At 42.7% G+C, this 27190-nt stretch overlaps 1 protein-coding gene across 3 annotated transcripts in view; it reads right to left on the minus strand.

Moving 5' to 3' along the window:
- CAMKV (CaM kinase like vesicle associated) overlaps positions 1-27190 on the minus strand; it is a 483421-nt gene that overhangs the window by 137250 nt on the left and 318981 nt on the right. For all 3 annotated transcript variants that reach the window (XM_069206828.1, XM_069206830.1, XM_069206829.1), the window contains one exon: positions 13134-13265. In XM_069206828.1, coding sequence (XP_069062929.1) covers positions 13134-13265 — 132 coding nt within the window. The remainder of the gene's footprint in view (positions 1-13133; positions 13266-27190) is intronic.

Genomic DNA, 27190 nt, shown 5'->3' on the forward strand with positions numbered 1-27190 from the left:
ATAAGTTTGCTGCATGGGGACCAGCCAGCTGCACTCAGCGGGCGCAGAATCTCTCAACACGGTTGAGCTCCTGAAGCGACTGAAGGACTCTTGTGGCTCCTCCTGCGGGGTATGTGTTAGTTCTGCTCCCAATGGGGTGTGCCTACGATGATCTTTTCCTGCGTCCCTCACCTGGGTGACAGTGCTCCCAGGGCATCTTCACTTCTCTAGCAGGGAAGAACAAGTCGCAGTCCTTGATGGTCATGGTGATCACTTCTGGCATACAGGGTTCATTGCAACTCACTGTCCGTTGGCGTCAGCCCAATCAGGACAATGATACTTCCCATGGCAGCCCATTCTGGCATACGGAGCAGTCTTTCTCTGGCAGCCTGTCCTGGCACACGGAGTCGCCCCTCCGCTACCGCACAGTCATGGTTGCCCTTTTCTGGCATAAGGTGGGGACCCCAACTCTGCCCTGCACACGAGTAATGACCCGATCGGTGAAGCAGCTGTTTCCTCACACCTTGCACAGAAAGTCCACTTGGAAGGGCTCCCAGCTGGACCCCACTCCCTCCAACCCTCTCCTCTTCCTCACAGGGCACACTGGTCTTGGCAAGCATGTAGGCACTGGTGCTCCAGGGCAAGTGGTCTTGGAATCCAGAGGTGATGTCCACTCATTCATCAGGGAGACTAGCAGGCCTTGGCCTTTCAGCCACGGTCACAGGCCTAGGTCTGCTCAGCTTCCCCTCCTCACACAGCCCATTTGGATGCTTGTCAGGTGACAATTTTTGGGGTCTCAACCTCTCCTTCTTATAGTCCATTTCCAGCCACGAATGTTATTTACAGTCTGTGTCTTTGAGGTTTTGAGTTGGGGTTTTGCTTCTTTTGAAGTACATAATCCTCTGCTCCCTCTCTCTCTTGAAAAGCAGTCTGTCACAGCTGGAGTATCTCCAAAGCTGAGAGTCCCACAAAATATACAGTGGGAGTGACTAGAGTTCACACATGGATGTCAGTCACAGAGATATATGCATCAAAAGGTTAGTCTGGGCCCAGAGCCATATTCTTTATGATTCTTTTTTTAGCCCCATCTCCTTCCTGAAATGTGCCCAGTCCACTTCCTGGTGACCTCTCTCTGAATCAAACAGCACCATTTGTAGTGTACAGGGTACGCCTGGTCCTCCCCTCTGCAGTGTGTGTCCCACCCAGCTTACAGGAATGCAGCAAACCACAAATCAATTTGAGGGATCTCTCTACCTCCTTTCCTTCTTGTATTATGCAGTCCTAGGTCTCCCAAAATGAAACTCAGGGCCCTCCATTTATCGTACCATCCACAAGTTCACATACACCCAGTTCTTGTAGAATGTATACAGACTGCACAGTAGTGTATCCTTCATGTATGGTACCCCACTCATAGGAACACATACATCCAGCATCTCCATTTAACCTGTATGCACTGCCCAGCACTGTGTCCTATATGATGTATGCATTAATTGTACTGCTCATAGTCACATGCATTTAACCTGCATGTACTGCACATTACTGCATCCTTTAGGTACTGTAGCACTCATAGGCACATGCTCCTCCAGCACATGCATACACCATGCATGCACTACTTAGTAGTGCACTATCTTTGTATTGCACCGTTCTATTGCACACATATACCCAGCACAGACACACCACTTCTATGCTGCGCAGCGCTTCACACCAATCTGATGTAGGCCAAGGGTAAGTAAAGCACACAGCAGCAGAACTTTAAAAATGAGTGAGCCTGTAGGCCTAACTCCAGTAGCGTAGGTCAAAAAGGATTTCTTCACTCCTACTGATCACTACATTGTATGCTGCCACCACTGCGCTCATGTTGCTAAACACCTGGTGAAGGCAACCACCTTCCACCACAATAAGGGTAGTGCTTTGAGTGCCCCTGCCGGTCCAACAAGACCACTGTCCGTGAGACAGGGCTATGTCATGGCACAAAGGCATGATCTGTTTTTGCCTATGACAAAAAATCAGTATTAGGGATCAAGACATCAATGCAGTTGGGCACTCAATGCAGGGGTGCATGTCTGTTACTATGCAGAGGAGTCTTCCATCTCAGCATCATGTGTGACGTGAACAATAGTAACTAGTGTTTGGCACGGCCTCTCGCATTTGGTTCGTTTGCATTCCTGCAGCTCTCCCACAATAGGATTTTTACCCAAAGTCTCAATTACTCCACATGGCGTAATGGCGTACTGTCAGGCATTTTGTGTAGTAATCATAATACAAAATGGTGGAAATTATGCAAGATTACACTGTTGTAAATCAAATTTCGCCTGGGTCTTTTGTAAGGTATGTCTTTACACTTAAAAGTCACACAGGACATCTTCTGAAAAATACTTACCCTACAATTTTGAACATCACTCAGTGAACATTCCTAGCACATCACATGCACACGTGACATGCATCCAGAAACACAGGCTTCAGCTAGAACTTTTCTGATCAAACAATTCTTCCATGAGCGAAATTTAAGTGTAACTTGAAGAAAATAAAAAATTGCACACAATATGCACAGCTTAATAAGTGACAGTTACGGGAGCTAACATTTCTGCAAAACAAATGTGACAGTCTCGCTCTTCCCATCTGTTTACTTTATCCTCTGTCTCTTTTTCTCTCTCCTCGGTCTTTCCCTGGCTCCTCCTCTACTTTGCTAACTTCTTACTATCTTTCACTCTCGCTCGCTCTCATCCACTACCTCTCGATTATACTCTGGGTTTCTACATCTTCCCCTCTCTGTGTCACCAGCCTGCTCCCAGGTAGAAGAGGAATGTACGGCAGGAAGGCAACGCAGGCAGAAGCTATAGCTCCTCGACTAGGCATCTCGGAGGCCATTGGGCTGAGCCAGAGTCGGACATCCGGCTCGAGCATTTAGTGCCACGTCTGCCCACACAGCAACAAATTGGAGACTACTGAAGAACACAGTACGAGACAAGAGTTCAGTGTCGATGTTTTACAATTTTGTGCCGTCACTTCCTTTACCAATGCCGTTCAGATAAATTGCCGACCATGGGTGCCTACTGCCCATGCGGGAGGTTGTGCAGCTCAGCTGGTCTGTGTGGTGGTTCTGCGAGCAATAGAAGGCGCGCGCAGGCCTCGCAGGCTGTAAGACTGTGTCACGGAATCAAACATTTAAATGAAAAGTGCCTGCCTCTGATTCCGGAGGGAGTCACCTGTTTTGCTAAGGACCGTGTGTTCGGCGACGGCGGGACTGTGTCTCTAATCTTCTCGCGGCTGCTCAGTGTCAGTCATCTCTCGCTCGCGCGCAGTGACTAGGTAAGAGCAGAGGCTCCGAGCGCACAGTTCCCGCGCCCTGATTAGAGGCGCTAACAGCTTGTCAGAGCATGCTTCTCAGGCCAAGCAGCACTTTTCACTGACTGGTAGAGGGAGAGGGATTGTGGAAGAATGGCTTAGAGAAGGTGGCCATACTTTCTAATACCTCAAATTAATCAATCAGTCGATTCCATCTGAATTTTAAGTGATATAATTGAGAAAAGAGTGTCTTCTAATGTAATGCCGAGCAAATGTATTTCAGGTGCAGTAATGAACACAACAGACTCCCTCCATATCCGGAGACCTCCAAGGGGAATTACACCGACTACCAGTGTATGCTTTTACATCTGTCCGCCTTCTTAGCCAGCCTGCCCAGCTGCCTCATTTAGCATATCCACAATTTCAGTTGCTGTTTCTGTAGCTCGCTCAATGAGTTCATATTTACCTCTTTTTCTTTCTACTTCCCTCAATCTCCCTTGATTTTACTTCTTTCACTAGGTTTCTCCACGTTCTCCACTCTCTTTTTTACCCTCATCTCTATCTTGCTTTCTCTCTACCTTCCCTTACCTTTTTTTTGCCTTCATCATTTACAGCTCCCCTCTCACAAACTTCTTGCTCCAGCTCTGCCCTGTCTTACTCCCCCCCATCTTCTTACAGCTAATACCTACTTTGATCAATCAATTCCACTCTTATTTTCTAAGTTTTGCCTGAGACAGCGTGCATGCTCTGTAGGTTAAATCTTTTGTTAAAAAAAAATTAAAACTGGCTTAGAGCCTGCCTATTACTTACCAATACTTACCATTGATTGACATACGCAACACTAATTTCCTTGCTTTGTACTGGTCATGCCCCTTGCTTCCTCCCAGCTGCTTGCCTATCCCTGCTTTCTTCTGGATCTTCTGCCTGTGCCGTGGGCTATGGATCTAGCACAACTTTCTGTTTGCAGCCAGTGTCCTTCCACTTGCTGTGTGATCCTCTAGGTATTTTTTTCAAACTTTTTTCCATGCACTCTACAAGAGTGTATGGCACTGTACAAACTTCCCCCACAGCCCTCCTCTTGCTGTTCATTGTCATGCCTCCCTCTTACCTCTCTCAGCGCACTTGTATTGCTTTCCTTCCTCCCTTATGTCATCCTCTCGCTGTCCATTGTTGCTCCCCCCCTCCTTCCAGGCACCTCTCTGGTGTTGCTTCCTCCCAACCCTCCTGCTGTCCGTTGCTTATGTTCTCTCCCTCCTCCCCCACACCTTCCTCTTGTTGTTTGCCAACTACCTGCTTTCTTAGGCATATTGCACAGCAGCGCAGTCCTCTGTGTAACATGGTTTAAAGAAAACAAGCATTAGCAAAGCCAATAGGTTTTTCCTATAAGAGAACTATTTGCGTTGTCAGTGTTTTAAACAGGTTACACGGCAATGCAAACGTGGCTCAAAGACTCAAAGTAAATAAAAAAGTGCTATGGCATGGCCAGTATTGGTCGTGCTAGAGCGCTTTGTTTTTATTTATTTTGAGCCATGCTAAACAGCAGCTTGTGCTGCAATGGAACATCTTTAAAAAAACATTATCAAAGTCAAATAGCTCTGCACAAGGTATTTGGCTTTGCTGAAGATTTTAAAGATGGCTTATAGTAAATAAAAACAAAGTGTTATGGTGAGGCCAGCGCTGGCCATCATAGGGCTTTTTGTTTCAAGGCAGGGATGAGGGCGGGCAAAAAAAAGACTTGTGAGGAGTGGTAGGGACAGGACAAACAATGAGGATGTGGTAGGGATGGAATGTGATACGGCTGTGGGGGAACTGCAAACAACAATAGGAAAAGCAGCAGAGGGGTTAGGGGAGGGGGTTCTGTGGACAGGGCAAGACATATTCACACTGGGCAAGCAGCAACAGGAGTTGAGGTAGGGGGTGGGTACAGGACAAGCAGCAACCAATGCGATGGGGAGGGTTGGGGGGTCAGAGATAGAGAAATTAAAAGCATAGTGCTCTACAGTTTCGTACAGGGCTTAAAATGAAGAAATTGCATGGACAGATTTTGGTGACTGTATGAGAAAAATGCAGAGACAGTAACAAGTAATAAAGGGCAGATGGAGGCAGCTTCAGGGGAACTGCAAGCAAACAAAGAGAAAGCAGTCACGGAGTCGGGGAGATCTGTGGACGTGGTAAGCAACGTGGTCAGACAAGGCAAGCAATGATGGGAGGGAGGTGGTAAGCGGGAGCAGGGCCAGCAGTAACAAACACAGGTGGGGGTAGGAAGGGTAGACAGAGGCAGTCTGTAAAATGATGCAATCTGATGGAGTGCTGCACTACAAAATGAAAAAAAGTACTTCTGCAGGCATGCACACATAGACCGGAAGCAGTACTTGTTCTAGGCTCCACAGCACAGATACACACAAAACCCCAGAAGAAAGCTGGAGACGAGGAAGAGGCACTGTTGAATAAGAAGCAGGGAAACAAGACCGAAGTGGGAGCCAACCAATGGTAAGTAAAGGTAAGTAAACCCTTATCAATATTTTTATTTTAATTTCAAGAAACCTAAAAAAGCGATATAACACGATCAACGTGGCTGTGCCATAGCACTTTTTTCCTTTTCTTTAACCATATTGCACAGCAACCAGCCCTGCTGTTTAACATGTCCGAAGAAAACATTGACAAAGTAGATAAATGTCATGTAGGCTAAACCGATTGGCTTTGACAAATGCTTGTCTCTCTATCTTATTCTACCCTTTTCACTTCTAATGTATTCCTCAGTCTCTTATTGTTCTCCTCTTTCCCTTCTTTAACTCAACTGTTCTGCCACTCTCAATGGGACTTTTTAACTGATTCTTATTCTGTCACCCAACTACCACTTGCTAATGCCCAGAGCGGTGGTATTTAGAGGTGTATGAGGATGTGCCAGCAAGCGATGAGACCATACACAGTGAATTCATGTGTGTGTGTGTCGCTGTCAAACAACACTGATTGGAACCCAGACATCTGAAGTTTAATAAAAGGCAGAATTTGTAGATTGGGCCTTCTGTAGGTTAACGGGTCATTATGAACAATGATTTGCAATGCAATGGGTCTTGCGTTTGCTCGAGTTAAGGCTATAAGCATTGTAAATTCCTAACTGGACTTATCCAGCAAAATAAATTGAAAATGAAAAGTAAAACAGTTGACATCAAGCCGATTCAAAGCGCTACAGGCACCATGAGCACGAAGGGGTAACACAAAAGGAAAAATAAGTTTACTCGCAGTCAAACATATAGGCAAACGTGCAATTATCCATGTAACAGGCGGGATGACCAAGGCGGTGACAAACTGCCCCAGGGAGGGACAAACGTAAAGCATTTACCAGTGATAACAAAGGATTTTTGAAAGGCAAGCCCACGAATGAGTGATAGTGATGGGTGGGAGTGGTTAAAAGCCCACAGATAGATTACAACAGGCCAGAGCGCTTGCATGCCCGACCCAAAAAGGGAGGCAGTCACTCACAAGACCAATTGGAGATACATAACCCCAAGATGAAGGCACACATTTTTGACATGGTACATTATGTAAACAAAATTTATGCACAGGGCCTTAAGTGATTTGTCTAGGATCAAACAATTTCCTCAAGATGAGGAGCTGTAATTCATAAAACATGTCTTCTAGTTGCAAAGTCTGCAAGTTATCCTTCAATTTACCTTGTCTCTACTCCTCTTTCTCACCCTGATAATAAAGAAAGCCAACCCACAGCTTTCAACATTTAATGCATAACTTGTGAGCCACATAATTTCACAGAAAGAGATCTGCCAAAGATTCCATCTGGCAAGCTCTTCCCTAGTTACATTCAGGTCCTGTAAAAGACTTTGGTATTGCAGGATGGCAGATTAGCAGATTTACTCAATGAAGTATATATGGTTAAAATAACTTGTTTTTTATATAACACGTTTTACCGGCGTACATTCTTCTAAGAGGAGAACGTTATTATGTGGTTTCTAAGTATTTCCCTTTTAGGTGAATGTTTAATTGCATTTGATTCTTACTACTTTCCTCGGGGTATTTAATTTCTTGTAGCTGGGCAAAGTGCCTGTTTGTCTTGTAAATATGTTTTATCTACAACGTTACTCTAACATTTTAGGTTGATGAAATCTTGTTAATCAGACTAATGGCATTTATTCCGAGGAGTGGAGTCAAGGGAAAAAAGAAAACATTTGACAAATTGCTAAGATTATTTATGAATCGTTTGAGCTGAAGTGAGGAGAAAAGTCTGTTGTTTCTCAAAATGCAAACTAGCGGCCACGACGTGTCATAACTGCACAAGAAGTAACTTCTTATCACCCAGTGAGAGAACTGCTTATCTCTTAACTAGTGAACAAGTCATTGTTCAGAGCAGGGTTGTCTCCTACTCCGTATTTTACATCCAGACGTAAAATTATTTGGAAAATCATTCACTTTCGGTATTTTTTTCATTTATGAACCATAAACCTCAAACAAGAAACAAATGAAGAAATTGCTTAAAAAGTAAATGTAGACCTCCAAATGCCTACACCAGAACCCCAACCATCACTACCCTTTATGTCTGTGATGAAGTGGCAAAACACATAGATCACACAACTTGTCTGTCACCACATAAGCCAGTTCAGCACAACCCTGCATCCAAAGCTGCACTCAATGTAGGACCACATGATTAAAGGAAGGAAGGAGAATGTCTGACTGCTACAGGCATGTTCAATAAAAGCAAAATCAAAACAAACGAAGGATGTAAACCTGCCTTTCGACTAGAGGTAAAGGAGAAATTCATAATACCCAGATAGGCATTGGGTAATGAACCCGGAAATCAAACAGACAGATAACCGAGATAGACAGGTTTGTAACAACAAGAAGAGGGACAAAGGCTGTGATGTCCAATCTCTATAATCTATAATTAGACCTTGAATTCATCTCTCCTAATAACAAAAACACTGGGAACTGGTCGGCGGGAAAGAGATAGGTGGTACACAGGGGAAATGTATCTTGATTGATATTTCCACGAGTGCATAGTATCACAGGCAGAGAAGCACACTATATTCAACAAGTACCTGCTCCTGACAAGGATATGTAAACTGTACTCACACAAAAGTGGGTTATGTTAGAGGGGCTGTGAGATTTATCACTTATGGGTGTACTATCCTCACATTAGAATGTCCTGAGCTTAGATGCTAGCATCCATGAAACTAATTTTAGGATACCCATTACCCCATGATTTTGATTTTGTAGATCCAGGATTGCTTAATCATTTAGAGCTTTTTGGAAGTGGTCAAAACAACATTAATCTCATACTAGAAGAAAAAGGAAACACCTCCACTAACACATTGGTACATAAAGCTATGATATTGGATGGCTATTGAAAGTCTAATGGGGAACTGACTAGTCTAAATATGGCATTTGAGGATCAGTGAGAACCTATGATTATGTATCTGCCAAAAGGCATTCGATCTGTTCGTACTCACCAAGATTATGAGCACTTCTATTCTCTTACCAACCAGCTATTCTTATGGACATACAAAGAGATATGATGGATGGAGATTATATTGTATCCTCATGAAACAGAGCATGACTAAGGTGTAAAATTAGATTTGATTAGGGTGTACCTAGATCTGGGGAAGTGGGAAGAGCTTTTTTTGGTGAGGGTAGTTTTTCTGTGGAGCAGGGTGAGATTTGAGCTTGAGATTCAGAAGAAGAAAGTATTGATTTAAATAATAATGTATATTTGGTAGATTCCATGTGTTGCCTGTATGGGTTCTGAAAAATAATACAAATGATTTGGTTAAATAAGGATTTGTGAGCTGTTTAAGTAATTCCCAGCGATTATTAGAGCAAATACGAAGATAATTGCAATGGTACAAAGGAATATTGACAATTTTTCACAGATTTTATTTTATCTACTATCTATTGGCCCTTCCAGAATACTAAAACGTATCAAAATGGGCTGGTATTGTTTTCTGAGAAAGGTGGTAACCCTTGCTCCTCAGAGAGTTAGGCAGATCAGGCACGTGTTAACACAGTGGAAGGCCGCTCCAACTTTGTTTACGTTGGTCTTTACATTGAGTCCCTTGTAATAAATAATGTCTAAGGCTTGGACACAGTAGGATATATACCAGGGCACCTCTGAAGGCGCAAGGTATTTTTCTTCCATACTCCTGTAAAGTGTGGAAGTCCTGAAGAAGTGGTGGGACACGATCTGCTTTGAATGCCCTTCAAACTCTTGATCATGTGCATGCCCAAATGTGTTGTGGTCTGTGTTAATTAAAAAAAAAAAAAAAAAAGATCATTTGTGCCAAAAAGTTTTACAAGGAAGCCCTTGCTGACTCTCACCTTAGTTGACATACTTCCATTTCGTCTGCTGCCACTTTCATTGCTAGTGTTGGCCACGCTCATGTTGATTTGCTGCCCCCTCCTGTCCCTTCCATCCTTTTGGTACCCCAGTTGGTCTAGCACTGCTGTGCTCTCTCTCCTTTCTACTCTGCTTTCTTGCGCACATTACTCTGCCCTTTGCTATTGCAACCCATCCTCCTATCAATGTTTTATCACTCCTTTGCTCTCATCTGTCCACTTTTGAGGCCCTCTCAGAGATGCAGTGAGGACTAGAACACTTCTAGCTTTTGAGCCACTAGCCATAAATACAGCTTTGTGAAATTGTCAAAAAATTAGCATGGGTCTAAATCCGAGGGTCGAGGTGAGACCCAGACCAAATGCCCTCGTGATGTATCTCGGGGCCCATTTCTACCCACACCATCTCTCGCCTTTTGTCTCTCTCCTCAACCCTGTCTCATACTCATTTTATCAACCTCAGACCACTGAAAGGCTGTTACAGCTCTGCTGAAATTTAGACTTAAAACATACCTGACGTCTAATCAACGGAGCTATCGCTCCCTCACAGTCATCCTCTTGCCCTCCTCTTTTTTCACTCTTACAACCCTCCCCCTAGGCATCATTCTCCCTCCTGCACCCTCTCTTTCAAGACACCTCCCCTGTCATCCTCATATCACTCTCCCTCCTTGCTTTCCATTCTCTGCACATCTCCTTCCTTGCCCAGCTGTTCCTTGCCCACCTATCTTGCCCTACCAAGCCTATACTTGTATTTGGCCCCTGCTCATTCCCTCAACGTCTGATCGCTCTCCTGCCTTACCCTTTCCTCCCTCCCAGCCTCACTTGTCCCTCGTCACAGTGTACACAATCGGACCCAAGACTACTCGTACCCTTACTTTCCCTTCTCTGCCTTAATTTTGCTTTCTTCCAGCCCTTGCATTTGCACCTAAATCCTCGCCTAACCAAACCCCTTTTGCATCCCCCCTTCAGTCTGTCCCACCTGCCACTCATTCTTTCAATGCCTTCTCTCGCACCTCACTATTCCCACTCTCTCCATCGCACATTCTTCTGGTCTTCCTCCTTCTTTTGGTCTTCCTCCTCCCTCTTGTCCATCTCCTTTCCTTCAGCACCACTTGTTTTCTCACTTTTGGTTGACTTGATGGATTTTTCCAGGAGGGTGTTTGAGGAACGTTTCTACAGTTTTCTGGTATTGGTAAAAGGTCTGTGCCATGTACTGGAATGTCATCTGCCATAACCGGGCATCTCATGCGGCCTTGTAGGGCTAGTGGCTACCCTATATTACTGACAAGGGTTTGTTGTTTGTTTTGGGTTTTATTTAAAAAAAAAAAAATATATATATATATATATATATATATATATATATATATATATATATATATATATATATATATATATCAAACGTGCTAACGTAGAGGAGTGATTAAATGCTGTGCAATATAGGTTCTAAATAAAGTCTGATATATATTACAAATTAGCACATTGGTTAAGAAATACAAAACTATAGCAGTAAACAAAGAAAGAAGAAAATCGGATAACCTGGGCATAATAAGATTCAACCAAAATGGTATACCAGACTACATTTGTGCATAAGTGAGAGCCTGGACAGTGAAAGAGTAGGCTAAAGAGCTGTAACTAGTTGGAAAAGATACTTGGTCAAATGCAGAACAAATAATTGCAGCAGGGAAATACTCAATAGTGCTGTCGAATTAGGGGAATGAATGAAACAAGAACTATCTAGAATAAAGCATTATCCATCGTTTACACGGAGTTAATCTTGATCATGAACAGAGTGTATTTCAGAATATTAAACACTGAAATATCATCTGACATAAATATTGTGGCCTAAAATGAGTGGTCTCTTTGGTGACGTTTTTCTAATATACAATCTAATGGAGCGATATTTTTGCACATGATTTTTAGGAGATTATATTTTGGTCAGATGGTATTTGGATCATAATATCCTGGTACCTTTTCACTGAGGATACACGCGGTTCTCAGGTAAGAGCTTAAAACATGCTACAAATCAGCCCAAACCGAAAACTGTAATGCCAGGAAAGTCATAGCATAGCGAATATAGATTGATGTAAACAATTTATTTAGAATCCATCACCACCAAATTTACAACAACATGAAAGGCTAATTGAAAGTAGACAAATTGGACACCGAAAGTAAGAGAACACAAACGTTAATGTCAATCGATAGGGAGACAACCATAGGTTGATGATGGAATGGATTTCTTAGTAGCGAATTTAGAGCTTGACCTGCTGCAGTAAGATGTGTCAGTCACTTACTCAATCTCTGCTGACATCTTAGTTTTTTTCAGCTATCACAATTTCAGATCTCAGAAAGGAGAGCACTTCCTTTCATGCTCGCAAGATCAAAAAATTTAGAACCATAGTCAATGGTGATAGTAACTCCTGTTATTTACAGTGCTTTGTATAGAAAAAACTGTGACATAAACTAGCTGGAAACAGGTTATTATGATGTATTATGATAGTAAAATTGATAGTGATCTGATTGTGGGAGTTTTGCAACATGACGTTTAAATGTTGTGCATTATGTAGCATGAGACTCAAAGACTGGTCCACCTGTGCTAACACTCCGAGTGACGCGAAATATGTTGATAAAGGAAGTGAAGGCAGTGAAGACCATGAATAGCAAACAGAGGTCATGTTTAGAAAAATTGACGGTTGCCATCCCAATGTTGGAATGGGGTCTCACCACCCATTTCCAAGTCCCCTAATGAGGATGCAGTTCCATAAAGAAGGTAAAATGCTGTAATTAGTAACTTAGGAATGAACCCTGAGTAACCCCACATGGGACAGAAAGCTTCGACTTGGAGACTCCCAGTCCCACACGCGCAGATCTATCAGTAAGGATTGTGACACTCTCACAGTCCATCATATGTCCTTCAGTATCAGGCAGCTGTTTTGTGAAGTGTGGCTCTTGGGATGTGGGGCACCCTGAGCCCAAAGGCCAGGGTAAGTCTGAAATGATTCTTGCTCTAGATGGCTTGTAAATCTAACACAGTCTTGTAAAGGAATGTTCAACATTTTTCCACACAAATTGGTACCTTAACTAATCTTTAGAATAACCAAAGAAAAGTGAAGGAATTACCTGTAAATTAAGTGAATGTAACTTTATTCCATATGGATAACCTGAAAATCTGCGATGAAGCTCTCATCAGAGGCTTGGCGCTCCAACCTACGTAATAACTTACATAAGAAAACTTCCCACATCTAGGGCTCCAGTGTACCTGAGTAAAGAAATGTCTGCCTAGCCATTCATTTTGTGTGCTGCACCAGCCACACGTTCCATGTCGGTTATTTTATTTATACTCCCTGTGCCTACATTGTCTAGGATAGAAACAATTATTTCACATACCAAATAGTACTCTATATAAATGCTATTTAGGGTATCTGGTGTAAAAACACATTAATTTAATGAATATATTGATGAAGGCATTTGTAGTATCATAACTGACACAGCACACTGCCATTCAAAACATCATCTGTAAATCCACTTACATCTTTAAAATGATAATCTCGTTCTTGGCTGCCTTCCGCACTTTTCTGCCATCTCGTTTCAAAAACTTCTTGCAGGTGAAGACCTTTCCTGTTGTTTTTTCTTTTGCACGAAAAATTTCACAGAATTCTTCCCTGCGAAAAAGAATGAATATTCAAGTATGTAAAATTTTCTTATGGCAGAAAAACGTTTGCCACACGGAACCTAATTTACAATATGTGACACAAGAAGCAACTGATGTTGAAGTAGGACACAGTAGCAAGCATAAATTGTAGTATACAAAGAATTGTTAATATAAACGTGAAATGGCTTAAGAAAGACCCATTGTATATTACGAGAGTAGAAGAATGAGTGAGAAAAAATTGAAATGAAGAGTTAAACTAGTTTTTCAAGGACTAGTGAAGTCAGCGGCGATGATCAATCCTTGCAACATGAGATTGCTTTAGCAGATGTAGAACAAGATACTACTGCAAGATCACAAAAATGTCAAGTGAAACATATTAAGTGAGAATCCTCAGCCTCATAGAAACACAGAGAAGAGATTGAACTATCATCAGTGATGTCATAAATGATGTCATACAACATGTCATGAGTGATGTCATATGTGTGGTCATAAGCAGCGGATGGTGGGGGTACAAGTTATAGTTACTGCTGCTAACTATAACTGCTGCTTTAAAATGTTAATGTTGTCAGTAAGAAATTAATCTAACTATAACTAACTATAACATTACTTTAATGTTTGTTTTTACTGACTATATATATATATATGTACACACACTTTAAATACATTGTTACACCTTGATGTGGCCATTCCAATGACTATTGCCCTTTATAAATCACTACAAAAATAAATAAAATGATAAAAATATGTGTGATCAGATTTAGAAGAGTATGAACATTTGCTCTCTTTACTTTGCATCCATCTTTTCTTTTCCATTGTGCTGACATCAAGTCTTTCTTTTGTTTCCATTCTTTCTTTTCCTATCCACAAGTCATTGCTTCCCTTTCCCCAGGTGCTCATTTACAGTTTTGCACAAATTGTAGGAATGTGCAAAATCTGATTTTCACAAACCTAACCTTTTTTACTCATTTTCCGTTAAGAAGTCAAATTGTTTATGTGATGTAGGTGAACCACATCACTAAGACCGTAAAATCACAGTTTCAAAGTAACTGATTGCCATCATGAAGCAACACTCTCAGCTTTCTTTCACCGTTCTAAGGTGTAAGGTGACAGATGGGTAGGACCATGGGAAGGAAAAGGGGAGGTAGGGAGGAGAAACATACCAAGCAAACAAGCCTTGCACACAATATTATGTTACACTATTAACTACTTTGTAACACATATTTCCCCATAAGAAAAGAAGGAAAGTATGAAGTGATAGAGAATTATTTGTGTAGATATAAACACTCATTGGAGAATCTGATCCTGAAAAAGGATGACAATGTAAGTCATAAAAAAAAAAAACATTCAAAAGTATGATCAATTCAGCAATTGCTTCATGAAGACTTTCTGCCAATATGGTGGTTGTGTTTTCCTTGAATAACTACAGTTGCATCCCCTTGAATATCTAGTGTACCCCAGTGTGGTAAATTTGAACTTGACATAGACCATACCTGAGCAAACCCTATTCATGCTCCATGTTTGACAACACTCAAGTTCAACAACATTAAATCCTGTCGTAGAGATTTTCCTTGTCTATACATATATGGGTACTGTATTGCCTGATGATTCGGTTTAAAAAAAAGCATGTCATGTCATGTTTCTCACATCTTCTTGATAGCAATATAGGACTTTTTACCTATTTTGGCAGACATGCATATGCTGTCCATTATGGTACCTCTCTTCACATGCTTAAATTGATTTTGACATAATCATGATTCTGATTTTTTTATACTTTCAAAGAAACAAAAAGGGATACACCTGTTTACCAGTGCTGAGTAGTGTGATATGTCCTTATATTTTTTGAAGATCCACCGCGCTTGGAATGCCTCACACCACCATTAGTCACAGACCATCTTCTATCAAGTGGTCCATCCTTTCCACAGGCTATCGGCTCTCAGGCAATAAAGTATGGTTCTAGAATGTGCAATGTACATCTGTAGAAATATTTCCATACACTCAGACATGAGTTTCACAGCATTGTCAGGCATTAATATCTCAGGTACGTTCCTTACATAAGCGTGTCTCTCAAAAACTCAACAAGATTCTGAGTGATGATTTGGTTCACCACTCTTGCTACAGCCCTTTGAGTGTGGTAATTGATTTAAACCAAAATGAATCTCTCATCAATATCTAACACTCTTGTTGTTTCTGTAATGTACAAAGCAAGCTTGCATCGCAGTCTATGGGTTTTCCCTGGACTCAAAGGTAGTTTACTTATGACTTTATCAATAGAGACACACCGGCACAGTGACATGGCTTGTGGTCTACCTTAGAATATTGACCTGTCCACCAGCAACTGTTGCTGTTAAACTTCTACCCAGCAAGGCCAGTAATTCCTTTGTTTAAGGAGGTTGGAAATACTACATGGTATCTATTATCAACTTCACATCCAGAACACAGAGTGAATCTCCCACCTCTCAATATGTTCACAGGGTTTCATTAAAAACATGTTTTCCACACCCTCCCAGAAATACAAACCCCTTTACATCTTTACTACTCATTATATAGTCCTCTTCCATTGCCACTCACTCTTCCTGCTCAATACTATTTAAAGCAATTGATAATACTACATCCTCCACATGGTTGCCTTATTCCAAATGAATGTCCAATGGCACATGGGACAAATAGTTGACTTAAACATTGCTCAAACCAGGGAGGTATTTAATAGTAAACTTGTAACCTAATTCCAGTGACCATCTAGCAACCCTAGGTGCTTACTGCTCTAAAAGGTTTATGGTGAAAGCGTGGACTAATGTCTCATGATCAGTTTAAAGTAAAATAGCAACCCCGTAGGTAGACTTTAAAATGGTGAATAACCAATAGCATACATAGCATTGTGATCCACCACAGATAATTTTTCTCTGAACCTGTTAAGAGCCTGAATATGAATGGTATCACAATTCTCTGTTGTAGACAAAATACTTGCAACATTTTGAGTACTATTCGTCATGCCCTAAGTAGTATTTTAATTTATTGTTGCTCTCTGTGGCTGGGGTTTCTTTTACTGTTTCACCAAGCTATACGTAGGTTAACCCTATCCTTAGAAAAATTTTGGGCTATGTAACAGATCCCAGTCCTGTTTGGCATATGTTTCTCTTTTCAATTAGTCCTGCAACCCTTCACCTTCAAGGATTTTTCTCAGAGTACAGTTTTGGTCAGAAACATTGGCACCTTGACCAAAATATCACCTTCGAAAAAGTAATGCAAGGTAAGTCCTTCAGTGAATTCTGAAACGGGGAAAAATGCTTGTAGGAAGTTGGCTCTGTATGTGCTATTTCAAAGTAAGGAATAGCATGCACAGAGTCCAAGGGTTCCCCTTAGAGGTAAAATAGTGGTAAAAATAGATAATACTAATGCTCTATTTTGTGGTAGTGTGGTCGAGCAGTAGGCTTATCCAAGGAGTAGTGTTAAGCATTTGTTGTACATACACATAGACAATAAATGAGGTACACACACTCAGAGACAAATCCAGCCAATAGGTTTTTATATAGAAAAATATCTTTTCTTAGTTTATTTTAAGAACCACAGGTTCAAATTCTACATGTAATATCTCATTCGAAAGGTATTGCAGGTAAGTACTTTAGGAACTTCAAATCATCAAAATTGCATGTATACTTTTCAAGTTATTCACAAATAGCTGTTTTAAAAGTGGACACAGCGCAATTTTCACAGTTCCTAGGGGAGGTAAGTATTTGTTAGGTTAACCAGGTAAGTAAGACACTTACAGGGCTCAGTTCTTGGTCCAAGGTAGCCCACCGTTGGGGGTTCAGAGCAACCCCAAAGTCACCACACCAGCAGCTCAGGGCCGGTCAGGTGCAGAGTTCAAAGTGGTGCCCAAAACACATAGGCTAGAATGGAGAGAAGGGGGTGCCCCGGTTCCGGTCTGCTTGCAGGTAAGTACCCGCGTCTTCGGAGGGCAGACCAGGGGCGTTTTGTAGGGCACCGGGGGGGACACAAGTCCACACAGAAATTTCACCCTCAGCGGCGCGGGGGCGGCCGGGTGCAGTGTAGAAACAAGCGTCGGGTTCGCAATGTTAGTCTATGAGAGATCTCGGGATCTCTTCAGCGCTGCAGGCAGGCAAGGGGGGGATTCCTCGGGGAAACCTCCACTTGGGCAAGGGAGAGGGACTCCTGGGGGTCACTTCTCCAGTGAAAGTCCGGTCCTTCAGACTCCTCACACTCTCTGGACAAGATGCAGAATCTTATGACCTCATGAAGGGTACCCTGATTGAGGGCTTTGGATTCTCCACTGAGGAGTATAGGATTAGATTCAGGGGGGCTCAAAAATCCTCGAGCCAGACCTGGGTTGACTTTGTAGACTACTCAGTGAAAACACTAGATGGTTGGATTCAAGGCAGTGGTGTAAGTAATTATGATGGGCTGTACAATTTATTTGTGAAAGAACACCTGTTAAGTAATTGTTTCAATGATAAACTGCATCAGCATCTGGTAGACCTAGGACCAATTTCTCCCCAAGAATTGGGAAAGAAGGCGGACCATTGGGTCAAGACAAGGGTGTCCAAGACTTCAACAGGGGGTGACCAAAAGAAAGGGGTCACAAAGACTCCCCAGGGGAAGGGTGATGAGAGAACCAAGTCAAAGGTACTTAGAAATTTGGCAGCACCTAATTTATCAATGAGCTCATCAGCTCTTGGAATTGGATGGGCATCTGTCTTGGTGACAGAATTGAGCCCTCTGTAGTCCACACAAAACCTCATCTCTTTCTTTCCATCTTTGGTGTGAGGTTTGGGGACTAAGACCACTGGGCTAGCCCAGGGGCTGTCAGAGCGCTCAATTACTCCCAATTCCAGCATCTTGTGGACTTCCACCTTGATGCTTTCTTTAACATGGTCAGATTGTCTAAAGATTTTGTTCTTGACAGGCATGCTGTCTCCTGTGTCCACATCATGGGTACACAGGTGTGTCTGACCAGGGGTTAAGGAGAAGAGTTCAGGAAACTGTTGTAGGACTCTCCTACAATCAGCTTGCTGTTGGCCAGAGAGGGTGTCTGAGTAGATCACTCCATCTACTGTGCCATCTTTTGGGTCTGATGACAGAAGATCAGGGAGAGGTTCACTCTCTGCCTCCTGATCCTCATCTGTTACCATCAACAGATTGACATCAGCCCTGTCGTGGAAGAGCTTAAGGCGGTTTACATGGATCACCCTCTTGGGGCTCCTGCTTGTGCCCAGGTCCACCAGGTAGGTGACCTGACTCTTCCTTTCTAGTACTGGGTAAGGGCCACTCCATTTGTCCTGGAGTGCCCTGGGAGCCACAGGCTCCAGAACCCAGACTTTCTGCCCTGGTTGGAACTCAACCAGTGCAGCCTTTTGGTCATACCAAAACTTCTGGAGCTGTTGGCTGGCCTCAAGGTTTTTGGTTGCCTTTTCCATGTACTCTGCCATTCTAGAGCGAAGGCCAAGTACATAGTCCACTATGTCCTGTTTAGGCTCATGGAGAGGTCTCTCCCAGCCTTCTTTAACAAGGGCAAGTGGTCCCCTTACAGGATGACCAAACAGAAGTAGGTGAGGGTACCAGTGCATGAGCATGGTACCCCTACAGTGTCTAAACAAAACCTTAGACATTGTAAGTGCAGGGTAGCCATAAGAGTATATGGTCTGGGAGTTTGTCAAACACGAACTCCACAGCACCATAATGGCTACACTGAAAACTGGGAAGTTTGGTATCAAACTTCTCAGCACAATAAATGCACACTGATGCCAGTGTACATTTTATTGTAAAATACACCCCAGAGGGCACCTTAGAGGTGCCCCCTGAAACTTAACCGACTATCTGTGTAGGCTGACTAGTTTTAGCAGCCTGCCACAAACCGAGACATGTTGCTGGCCCCATGGGGAGAGTGCCTTTGTCACTCTGAGGCCAGTAACAAAGCCTGCACTGGGTGGAGATGCTAACACCTCCCCCAGGCAGGAATTGTCACACCTGGCGGTGAGCCTCAAAGGCTCACCTCCTTTGTGCCAACCCAGCAGGACACTCCAGCTAGTGGAGTTGCCCGCCCCCTCCGGCCAGGCCCCACTTTTGGCGGCAAGGCCGGAGAAAATAATGAGAAAAACAAGGAGGAGTCACTGGCCAGTCAGGACAGCCCCTAAGGTGTCCTGAGCTGAGGTGACTCTAACTTTTAGAAATCCTCCATCTTGCAGATGGAGGATTCCCCCAATAGGGTTAGGATTGTGACCCCCTCCCCTTGGGAGGAGGCACAAAGAGGGTGTACCCACCCTCAGGGCTAGTAGCCATTGGCTACTAACCCCCCAGACCTAAACACGCCCTTAAATTTAGTATTTAAGGGCTACCCTGAACCCTAGAAAATTAGATTCCTGCAACTACAAGAAGAAGGACTGCCTAGCTGAAAACCCCTGCAGAGGAAGACCAGAAGACGACAACTGCCTTGGCTCCAGAAACTCACCGGCCTGTCTCCTGCCTTCCAAAGATCCTGCTCCAGCGACGCCTTCCAAAGGGACCAGCGACCTCGACATCCTCTGAGGACTGCCCCTGCTTCGAAAAGACAAGAAACTCCCGAGGACAGCGGACCTGCTCCAAGAAAAGCTGCAACTTTGTTTCCAGCAGCTTTAAAGAACCCTGCAAGCTCCCCGCAAGAAGCGTGAGACTTGCAACACTGCACCCGGCGACCCCGACTCGGCTGGTGGCGATCCAACACCTCAGGAGGGACCCCAGGACTACTCTGATACTGTGAGTACCAAAACCTGTCCCCCCTGAGCCCCCACAGCGCCACCTGCAGAGGGAATCCCGAGGCTTCCCCTGACCGCGACTCTTTGAACCTAAAGTCCCGACGCCTGGGAGAGACCCTGCACCCGCAGCCCCCAGGACCTGAAGGACCGGACTTTCACTGGAGAAGTGACCCCCAGGAGTCCCTCTCCCTTGCCCAAGTGGAGGTTTCCCCGAGGAATCCCCCCCTTGCCTGCCTGCAGCGCTGAAGAGATCCCGAGATCTCTCATAGACTAACATTGCGAACCCGACGCTTGTTTCTACACTGCACCCGGCCGCCCCCGCGCCGCTGAGGGTGAAATTTCTGTGTGGACTTGTGTCCCCCCCGGTGCCCTACAAAACGCCCCTGGTCTGCCCTCCGAAGACGCGGGTACTTACCTGCAAGCAGACCGGAACCGGGGCACCCCCTTCTCTCCATTCTAGCCTATGTGTTTTGGGCACCACTTTGAACTCTGCACCTGACCGGCCCTGAGCTGCTGGTGTGGTGACTTTGGGGTTGCTCTGAACCCCCAACGGTGGGCTACCTTGGACCAAGAACTGAGCCCTGTAAGTGTCTTACTTACCTGGTTAACCTAACAAATACTTACCTCCCCTAGGAACTGTGAAAATTGCGCTGTGTCCACTTTTAAAACAGCTATTTGTGAATAACTTGAAAAGTATACATGCAATTTTGATGATTTGAAGTTCCTAAAGTACTTACCTGCAATACCTTTCGAATGAGATATTACATGTAGAATTTGAACCTGTGGTTCTTAAAATAAACTAAGAAAAGATATTTTTCTATATAAAAACCTATTGGCTGGATTTGTCTCTGAGTGTGTGTACCTCATTTATTGTCTATGTGTATGTACAACAAATGCTTAACACTACTCCTTGGATAAGCCTACTGCTCGACCACACTACCACAAAATAGAGCATTAGTATTATCTCTTTTTACCACTATTTTACCTCTAAGGGGAACCCTTGGACTCTGTGCATGCTATTCCTTACTTTGAAATAGCACATACAGAGCCAACTTCCTACAATGCTGCATTGGAGGCTATGTCAAAAGGCTGACTATTATGCCATCAAGGGAACAATTAAAGAGGTAAGGGGTCTGCGGTCTGGGTGGAGTTCGACTCAGTGATAAGCTGCCAGCAGATTGATTACACTTAAGAATCTTGTGTTCCCTACTAATCTAAGAATATCTCCATAAGAACATTGTAATTGACTCACAAATATGTCTTTAAATCCCTCAAATCTACACAGAGTCAGAGGCTAGTCTTGCAGACTATAAGACTCAGTTGACACTATAACTACTCTTTAACATGTGTTTAAATCTTCTTCTAAAGATGTTGTCATCAAATTTGTTATTGGCACACTTTGTGTATAACAGGAGTGGCACTATCTTGATTTTATCTTAAGCAGGACATTTGTTAGAGGACCTAATATGTCTGGAAACACTTCTGGGAATCCAGCACAAATATTTTCATCACCTAAAGATATTTTGGTACGCATTGTAGTCATTACTACTAAAGCAAAAGGATCTTTATAGTACACCTATGGAAGTGTGTCAGATTCAGACAGTTCATAATCGACATCACTCAATGTCTCTGTAAAACATAGTCAATAAATGTTATGAGAGAAACACGAGTCAGCTAGACCTTTGACAATATGGTTAGATCTATGAATTACACATCTTGGAAGTTGTACATTATCACAATCATCATCTGCATGGAAACATAGTTAATGATTATTTTTTCCAACTCTAACCATATTTACTGGTCTACTGTAGGACTCTTTACAATCTCAATTTTAAGTCTTTCATAAAAGCACTATTCTTAGTTAAGCATGAATTATGAATAGCTAATTGATTCATACTGCCACATCTGAAACATTTCATTTTAGAGCATTCATTAGTATGCTTTGGTTTACCCACTGTTACTTCCCTCATTCTATATCCCTTCCTTAACTTCTCAAAAAGGATGTTCAACAGAACTTTTCATTTCTTCTACACAAACTGCAGTATGTTCTATGCTCTGGGTGATTTCAATTGCATCTTTGAGACAAGGGTTACTATCAAGTATTTTTTCTTGAACTTGAGAATTACTAGTACACCTAAATAATTGAATAAAATCAGGTCAAATAGTGACGTTTTCACTCTTTCCTTGAGCCCCTGCAAAAATGCATCTCTTTCCAAAACAACATTTAATTCACCCCCAGTGTTCTTTGAGTTTTTAAAAGTGATATGGAAAATATATTTTTGTTCCCCATCTCCATCTGCATTTGGGAGATCTGGTCGATTTTCATTTACCTTCCTACCCTAAATACCAATTTTTTGAAGTAGGACCTGTTCTTTCCTTTTTCCCCTGATGGCAATCACATAAGATTAAAACAACTGAACTCATTAGGGCTTATTTATGAGAGTCTTGTGTGTCCGGAGTTTCACTTTATGTGATGCTCCAGTGGCTCAAACCTGTCAACCATATCTATGAGACCTCGCATATGAGGCCACGCAAAGCCACCTTGCATGGTTATGAATGGCCTCATGGATATGGAGTAAGACAAAGCAGCGCTTTGCAAGATTCCCAAGCAACACCCGTGGATTTTGACGCTGCCCCAGATTTACAGTCACATAAACCTGGGGAAGCGCCAAAACCTTACTCCTCCTCAGTGGAGGCATAACAAGTAGAAATATATATATTTCTTCTCATTCTTCCCTTTTTCCATGTGTGCTGCAAGGAGGAAAATGCCTCTTGGGATTCTTTTTTGCAGGAAGATTCCCGTTCCTGCATAAAAACAATCTTGCATCCAACACATGAAATCCTGCATCCAACGCAGACACATGGAGTGCACATGTTTAGCATTTGTTTATGGGATTTGTTGGGTTTCAATTGACGTGCAAAATTCCTGTCAAGGGTGGTCCCAGGATAAATTGAAATCTCCTCCTAGAATCATTCTGCAGTTGGGAGGGAAAGTTGAGAGTTTTTTATTGAGATTAATCCAGAAGGTTAGGTTTGTCATTATTGAGGGCATAAATGTTCATGACGATAATTTCAGTGTTGTCCCTCTGTAATTTAGTAAGTCATCTGCCTTCGGTGTCTGCTTCTGAGGACAGGATAAAGAGGCCAGAAGCTTTCGTGATAAGGGTGATAAGCCTCATTATTTCTGTTTGTGGTTGGGACGCATGATAAGTCACTAACCCATGCTTTTTTAGGGGGACCGCCTCTTTCATGGCCACCTTGGTTTCTTGAAAGAAAATGAGGTCTCCCTTAAGTTTGTGTGTATAGTCTGGGATTTTCTGTCATTTGGTTGGGTGACTGAGCCACTTAACATTAAAGGAGAGTATTTTTATGTTCTGCATTTCTGGTGGAGGTGAGTCTTCTAGTCGATCTAACCAGCTAAATGCCAGTTTTTGTTTGCTGGTGAGGTGGGAGTAGATTGGGGGGTGGGTGGATGGTTTTAAAGGGATGGCATCGGCAGACGGGGAAACTAAATGGGTGAGAGAGGAAGGGGAGGGGTAGGGAGGAGGGAAATTATATAGTAGAGTAGCACAGTACAGGGTAGGAGGAAAGATATGAAAGGTAAAAATAAAATGGAGAAGTAAATGATAGTGTAGTGATTGAATTAAACATTTGTAATGAGAATCTAGATACCATGGCAAGGCATCCGACAAAATCTAACTGAGGAGAGGTGATGGAGAACACAACTGGTCAAGCATAGGTCCGGAGTGCAGTCTTGCAGCGATCTATACAGAATGGGGTGTGTTTTAAGAGTCAAAGCAGTGTCTAAGTATGGTATTACCTGTATTGTATGATGGCCTGGAGTGCCTGGCGCTCATTCCACAGTGGTGCCTAGTGAGTTAGGTGCCATTTATTGGGAGTCGATAATAATGTGTATGCTGTTGTTTATATTAATGTATTTGCAGGCATAGTAGTTGTAAAGTGTAATACTTGTAGTGAGTGAGGTTGCTATTTGTGGGATGGGTGTTGGTTGGTGACACGTATGCCATTATTTCTACAGAGTTAAGTTTTCATGTCAACAGTTAGAGTTGTGAAAAATTGTACCCGATGTATTTCATAATCATGGAGTACAATGTACAGTTTGCAGTATATTCTGCACTTACTGCCATTATAGTGCTAATATAATATCAACATAGTGTCAACGTAGAGCCAACAGAGTTTCAACGAGTTATCATTAAGGTGTCTACCTAGAACCAACATATTATCAACCTAGTACCAGCAAAATACTCACATAGTGCCAGCATATCATATTCTCAAAATAGATTCAACACATATCAAAGTGAGTCTGTCAAGTGACCCCAGGTTACTGTATTGCAGGTAGTGATTTGTGCATTGTCCACCCGGTGGGTCAAAGTGCAGTTTCTATAACAATTGGACAACAGCTAAGTACCCATTGGATGGCACTAGATTTGTGTGATATTATTATCAATGTGATGTTGGTATCAGTAATAATTAATGTCAATATGAGATCTGATATTTGATAAATCTAAATTATGTTGAAAGTGAGAAGATGAAACATTGCAATAAATCCGTCATCGGGTTGAAGACAATTATAAAACATCCAAATTAATTAGAGCAGGTTGAAGGTCATTATGGAAATACAGTACCAGTCACTGAAGAGAATAGCAATCTTACCATTGGTTAGGGTTAACAGTAGGTTGTTAGGTTATTAGTAGGTTAGTAGGTGCTAGCTAGTTAGTTTAGTTAATGTTTTGTAGGTTGCTGACCACTTTATTTATTCTGTCTCTGTTTGAAGAAGTGGAAGCAACTCAAACAAATATTTCGGCCTGTTATGGTTCTTATGGAAGAATGAGCTTGTACGCCCATGTGCAGATCCCATGGGTCGATCAGAGTTCTGCAGCATTTTGGGAAGAACGTGAATTGGGTTTAGGCCGTTTGTGGGCAGCCTTGATTATAATATATTACCAAGTGAGTAGAAAGTTAGTGAAAGTTAGTAGGAAGGATACGTGTTAAGTGTTAGCCATTCCTTCTGAGTTTTTAAGAAGTTATTTTCAGGTCTTGGAATACCGCAACGTAGGAGTCCAGTTCCTTTGGATCTTCAAAAAAAATGGTTTACAATAGTAAGTTGTTTTTATTCATGCAGGACCAATAAACGAAAATTGTATTGACAGATCTTTCAGAGTTTTCCTTTGGGAAAGGAACGCCTTTCGTTTCTTGACAGTGTCTTTGGAGTAATCATGAGAGATCCCAAAAGAGGTCCCTTGCCACTTAATTCTCTGTATTTTCTTCATCTGCATGAGGATGGCTTCAGTATGTGAGTAGTGAAGCGGTCTGAAAATGAGGGCTCTTTGAGCTTTGCTGTTTTTGGGCTTATGTGTAGGCATTGTGTGCGCTTGGGCTATTTCAAAGTCCTTGTTTAAGTTTATATTGAGTACCTCGGGGATCCATTTTTCAATGAAGGTTGCACAGGAAGGAACATGGTTTTCGCTCGCATCAGGAAGTCCAAAAATGCGCAAGTTGCCCATTCTATTTCTATCTTTGAGTTCAGTGATGTTCCTTTTCATACGAGCCAGTCTCGGGGAGACTCTGCCACCCAGTTGTATCATTTATTATTTCAAAGATGCTAGATCACTCTGTACAGTTTCTGTGATGGATTGTGTCGATTAAGCAGGCATGTGCAGCATGTCAAGCTTCTGCATAACTAGGTCTAGAGTTGTGGAGTTCTCAGATTTAGATTTTATAGGGGGAGCCTGGGGCGTGGGGTCCTGCCTGTGTCTCTTTTGTGTTTATTTGGTGTCTTTCAGACCTCACCTCGCTTCTTTGGGGTCAGGCAATTTGGAGTCTGACATTTTGAGAGCAGACCTTACTGTATACTTTGCATTGAGTGCACCTAGTGGGATTTCGCTAGTAATTGAGATGCTAGACGGAGGCCCCGAATGTTGAGAGGTAGGATGAGGTGCAAAAGTCGGTATCCTTCCTGGGTTAGTAACACATGAATAGTTTTATATGGTGCCACAATACAGATTGTTGAAGAGAAAGGTACAGCACTTTGGAGTGTAAGTGATTATTCTCAGCCCACTCCTCTCTGCAATTTGGGTTGCTGTTAAGGTGGAGAAATACAGGATTCCAATGCGTGTAGTTTAGAAGTAAGAAAGTTTTGGAGCATGTTTTAGAGGAGTTGGCCATCTTAGAGTCAGGCATAGAATGGGAGGGCCCGAGCCATACTTGCTCAGGTTGGTAGTTTAGCTTTATATAATATAGGTTCCTACCATTATAGAGTGTTGTAGATTAGTGCTAATAAGTGCTAACCTCTAGGGGTAGGATGTCGTTAGTGACACTGGGGTAGTTGAGTAGAGATTCCTCCATGTGGAGTTCTGGTGTCAGCCATTTTAGGGTCAGGCTTGTGAGGCAGCTTCTGGACCACTTGATTATAAGAGGTGTTTCTCTCAAAGTATTTTTTGCCAAAAGTGTGTTGCTGAAAGCACCACACGTTCCTATATGCTAGTCACTGTTTAAAGTGTCCGTGTAGGTGGTGTATCACTAGAGCGGACCATTTTTGTCCGTCAGCACAGCACAGCACAGCTCTCCGATTAGGTGACCATTTTCCTTGGACAGTAGCCATGACCCCTAGAATTAAATCTTTGTGAAGAAACATTGTCAGCTCCCTATGGTGGGGTCATTAGATATGTGTTAGGTCTAGGTAATTAAAAGAGAAGGGAAAATGGACTATACCAGCTGCCAGGATATGAGAAAGATGATGGGCCTTTCAAATTAGGACCCAACGAAAATCCCACTCATCCACCCATTCCAACTGAAATACTATAAGAGATAAATAGCTCATTAGGAACCAGGGGGGAAACGGGGGAAGGTCGAGACACAGAACACTGGTTAAGGAAAGATCCTGGATGTTTGGCTCAGGATTTTCCTGATGACATCCTTCATTATCCTTTGAAAGGAAATAGAACAAAGATAAATTAGACCTCTCTCAAGATAAATGTAATGCTTTGGTTTTAATGATAAACCATGCCCTTTTCTCTGAATTGATCTGAACTGTTGAGCTCTGTGCCTGTCTTGAAACTTGGGGTCAGGTTTACTAAGCCTTCGCATTGCCCTTGCATCACTCAAGGCAACACAAGCCCTTAACTGGGATTTGCCAAGCCATGCAAAGTCACCCTGTGCCACTCTGCAT

The sequence above is a fragment of the Pleurodeles waltl genome, chromosome 9, assembly GCF_031143425.1.
Source record: "Pleurodeles waltl isolate 20211129_DDA chromosome 9, aPleWal1.hap1.20221129, whole genome shotgun sequence".
Taxonomy (NCBI): domain Eukaryota; kingdom Metazoa; phylum Chordata; class Amphibia; order Caudata; family Salamandridae; genus Pleurodeles; species Pleurodeles waltl.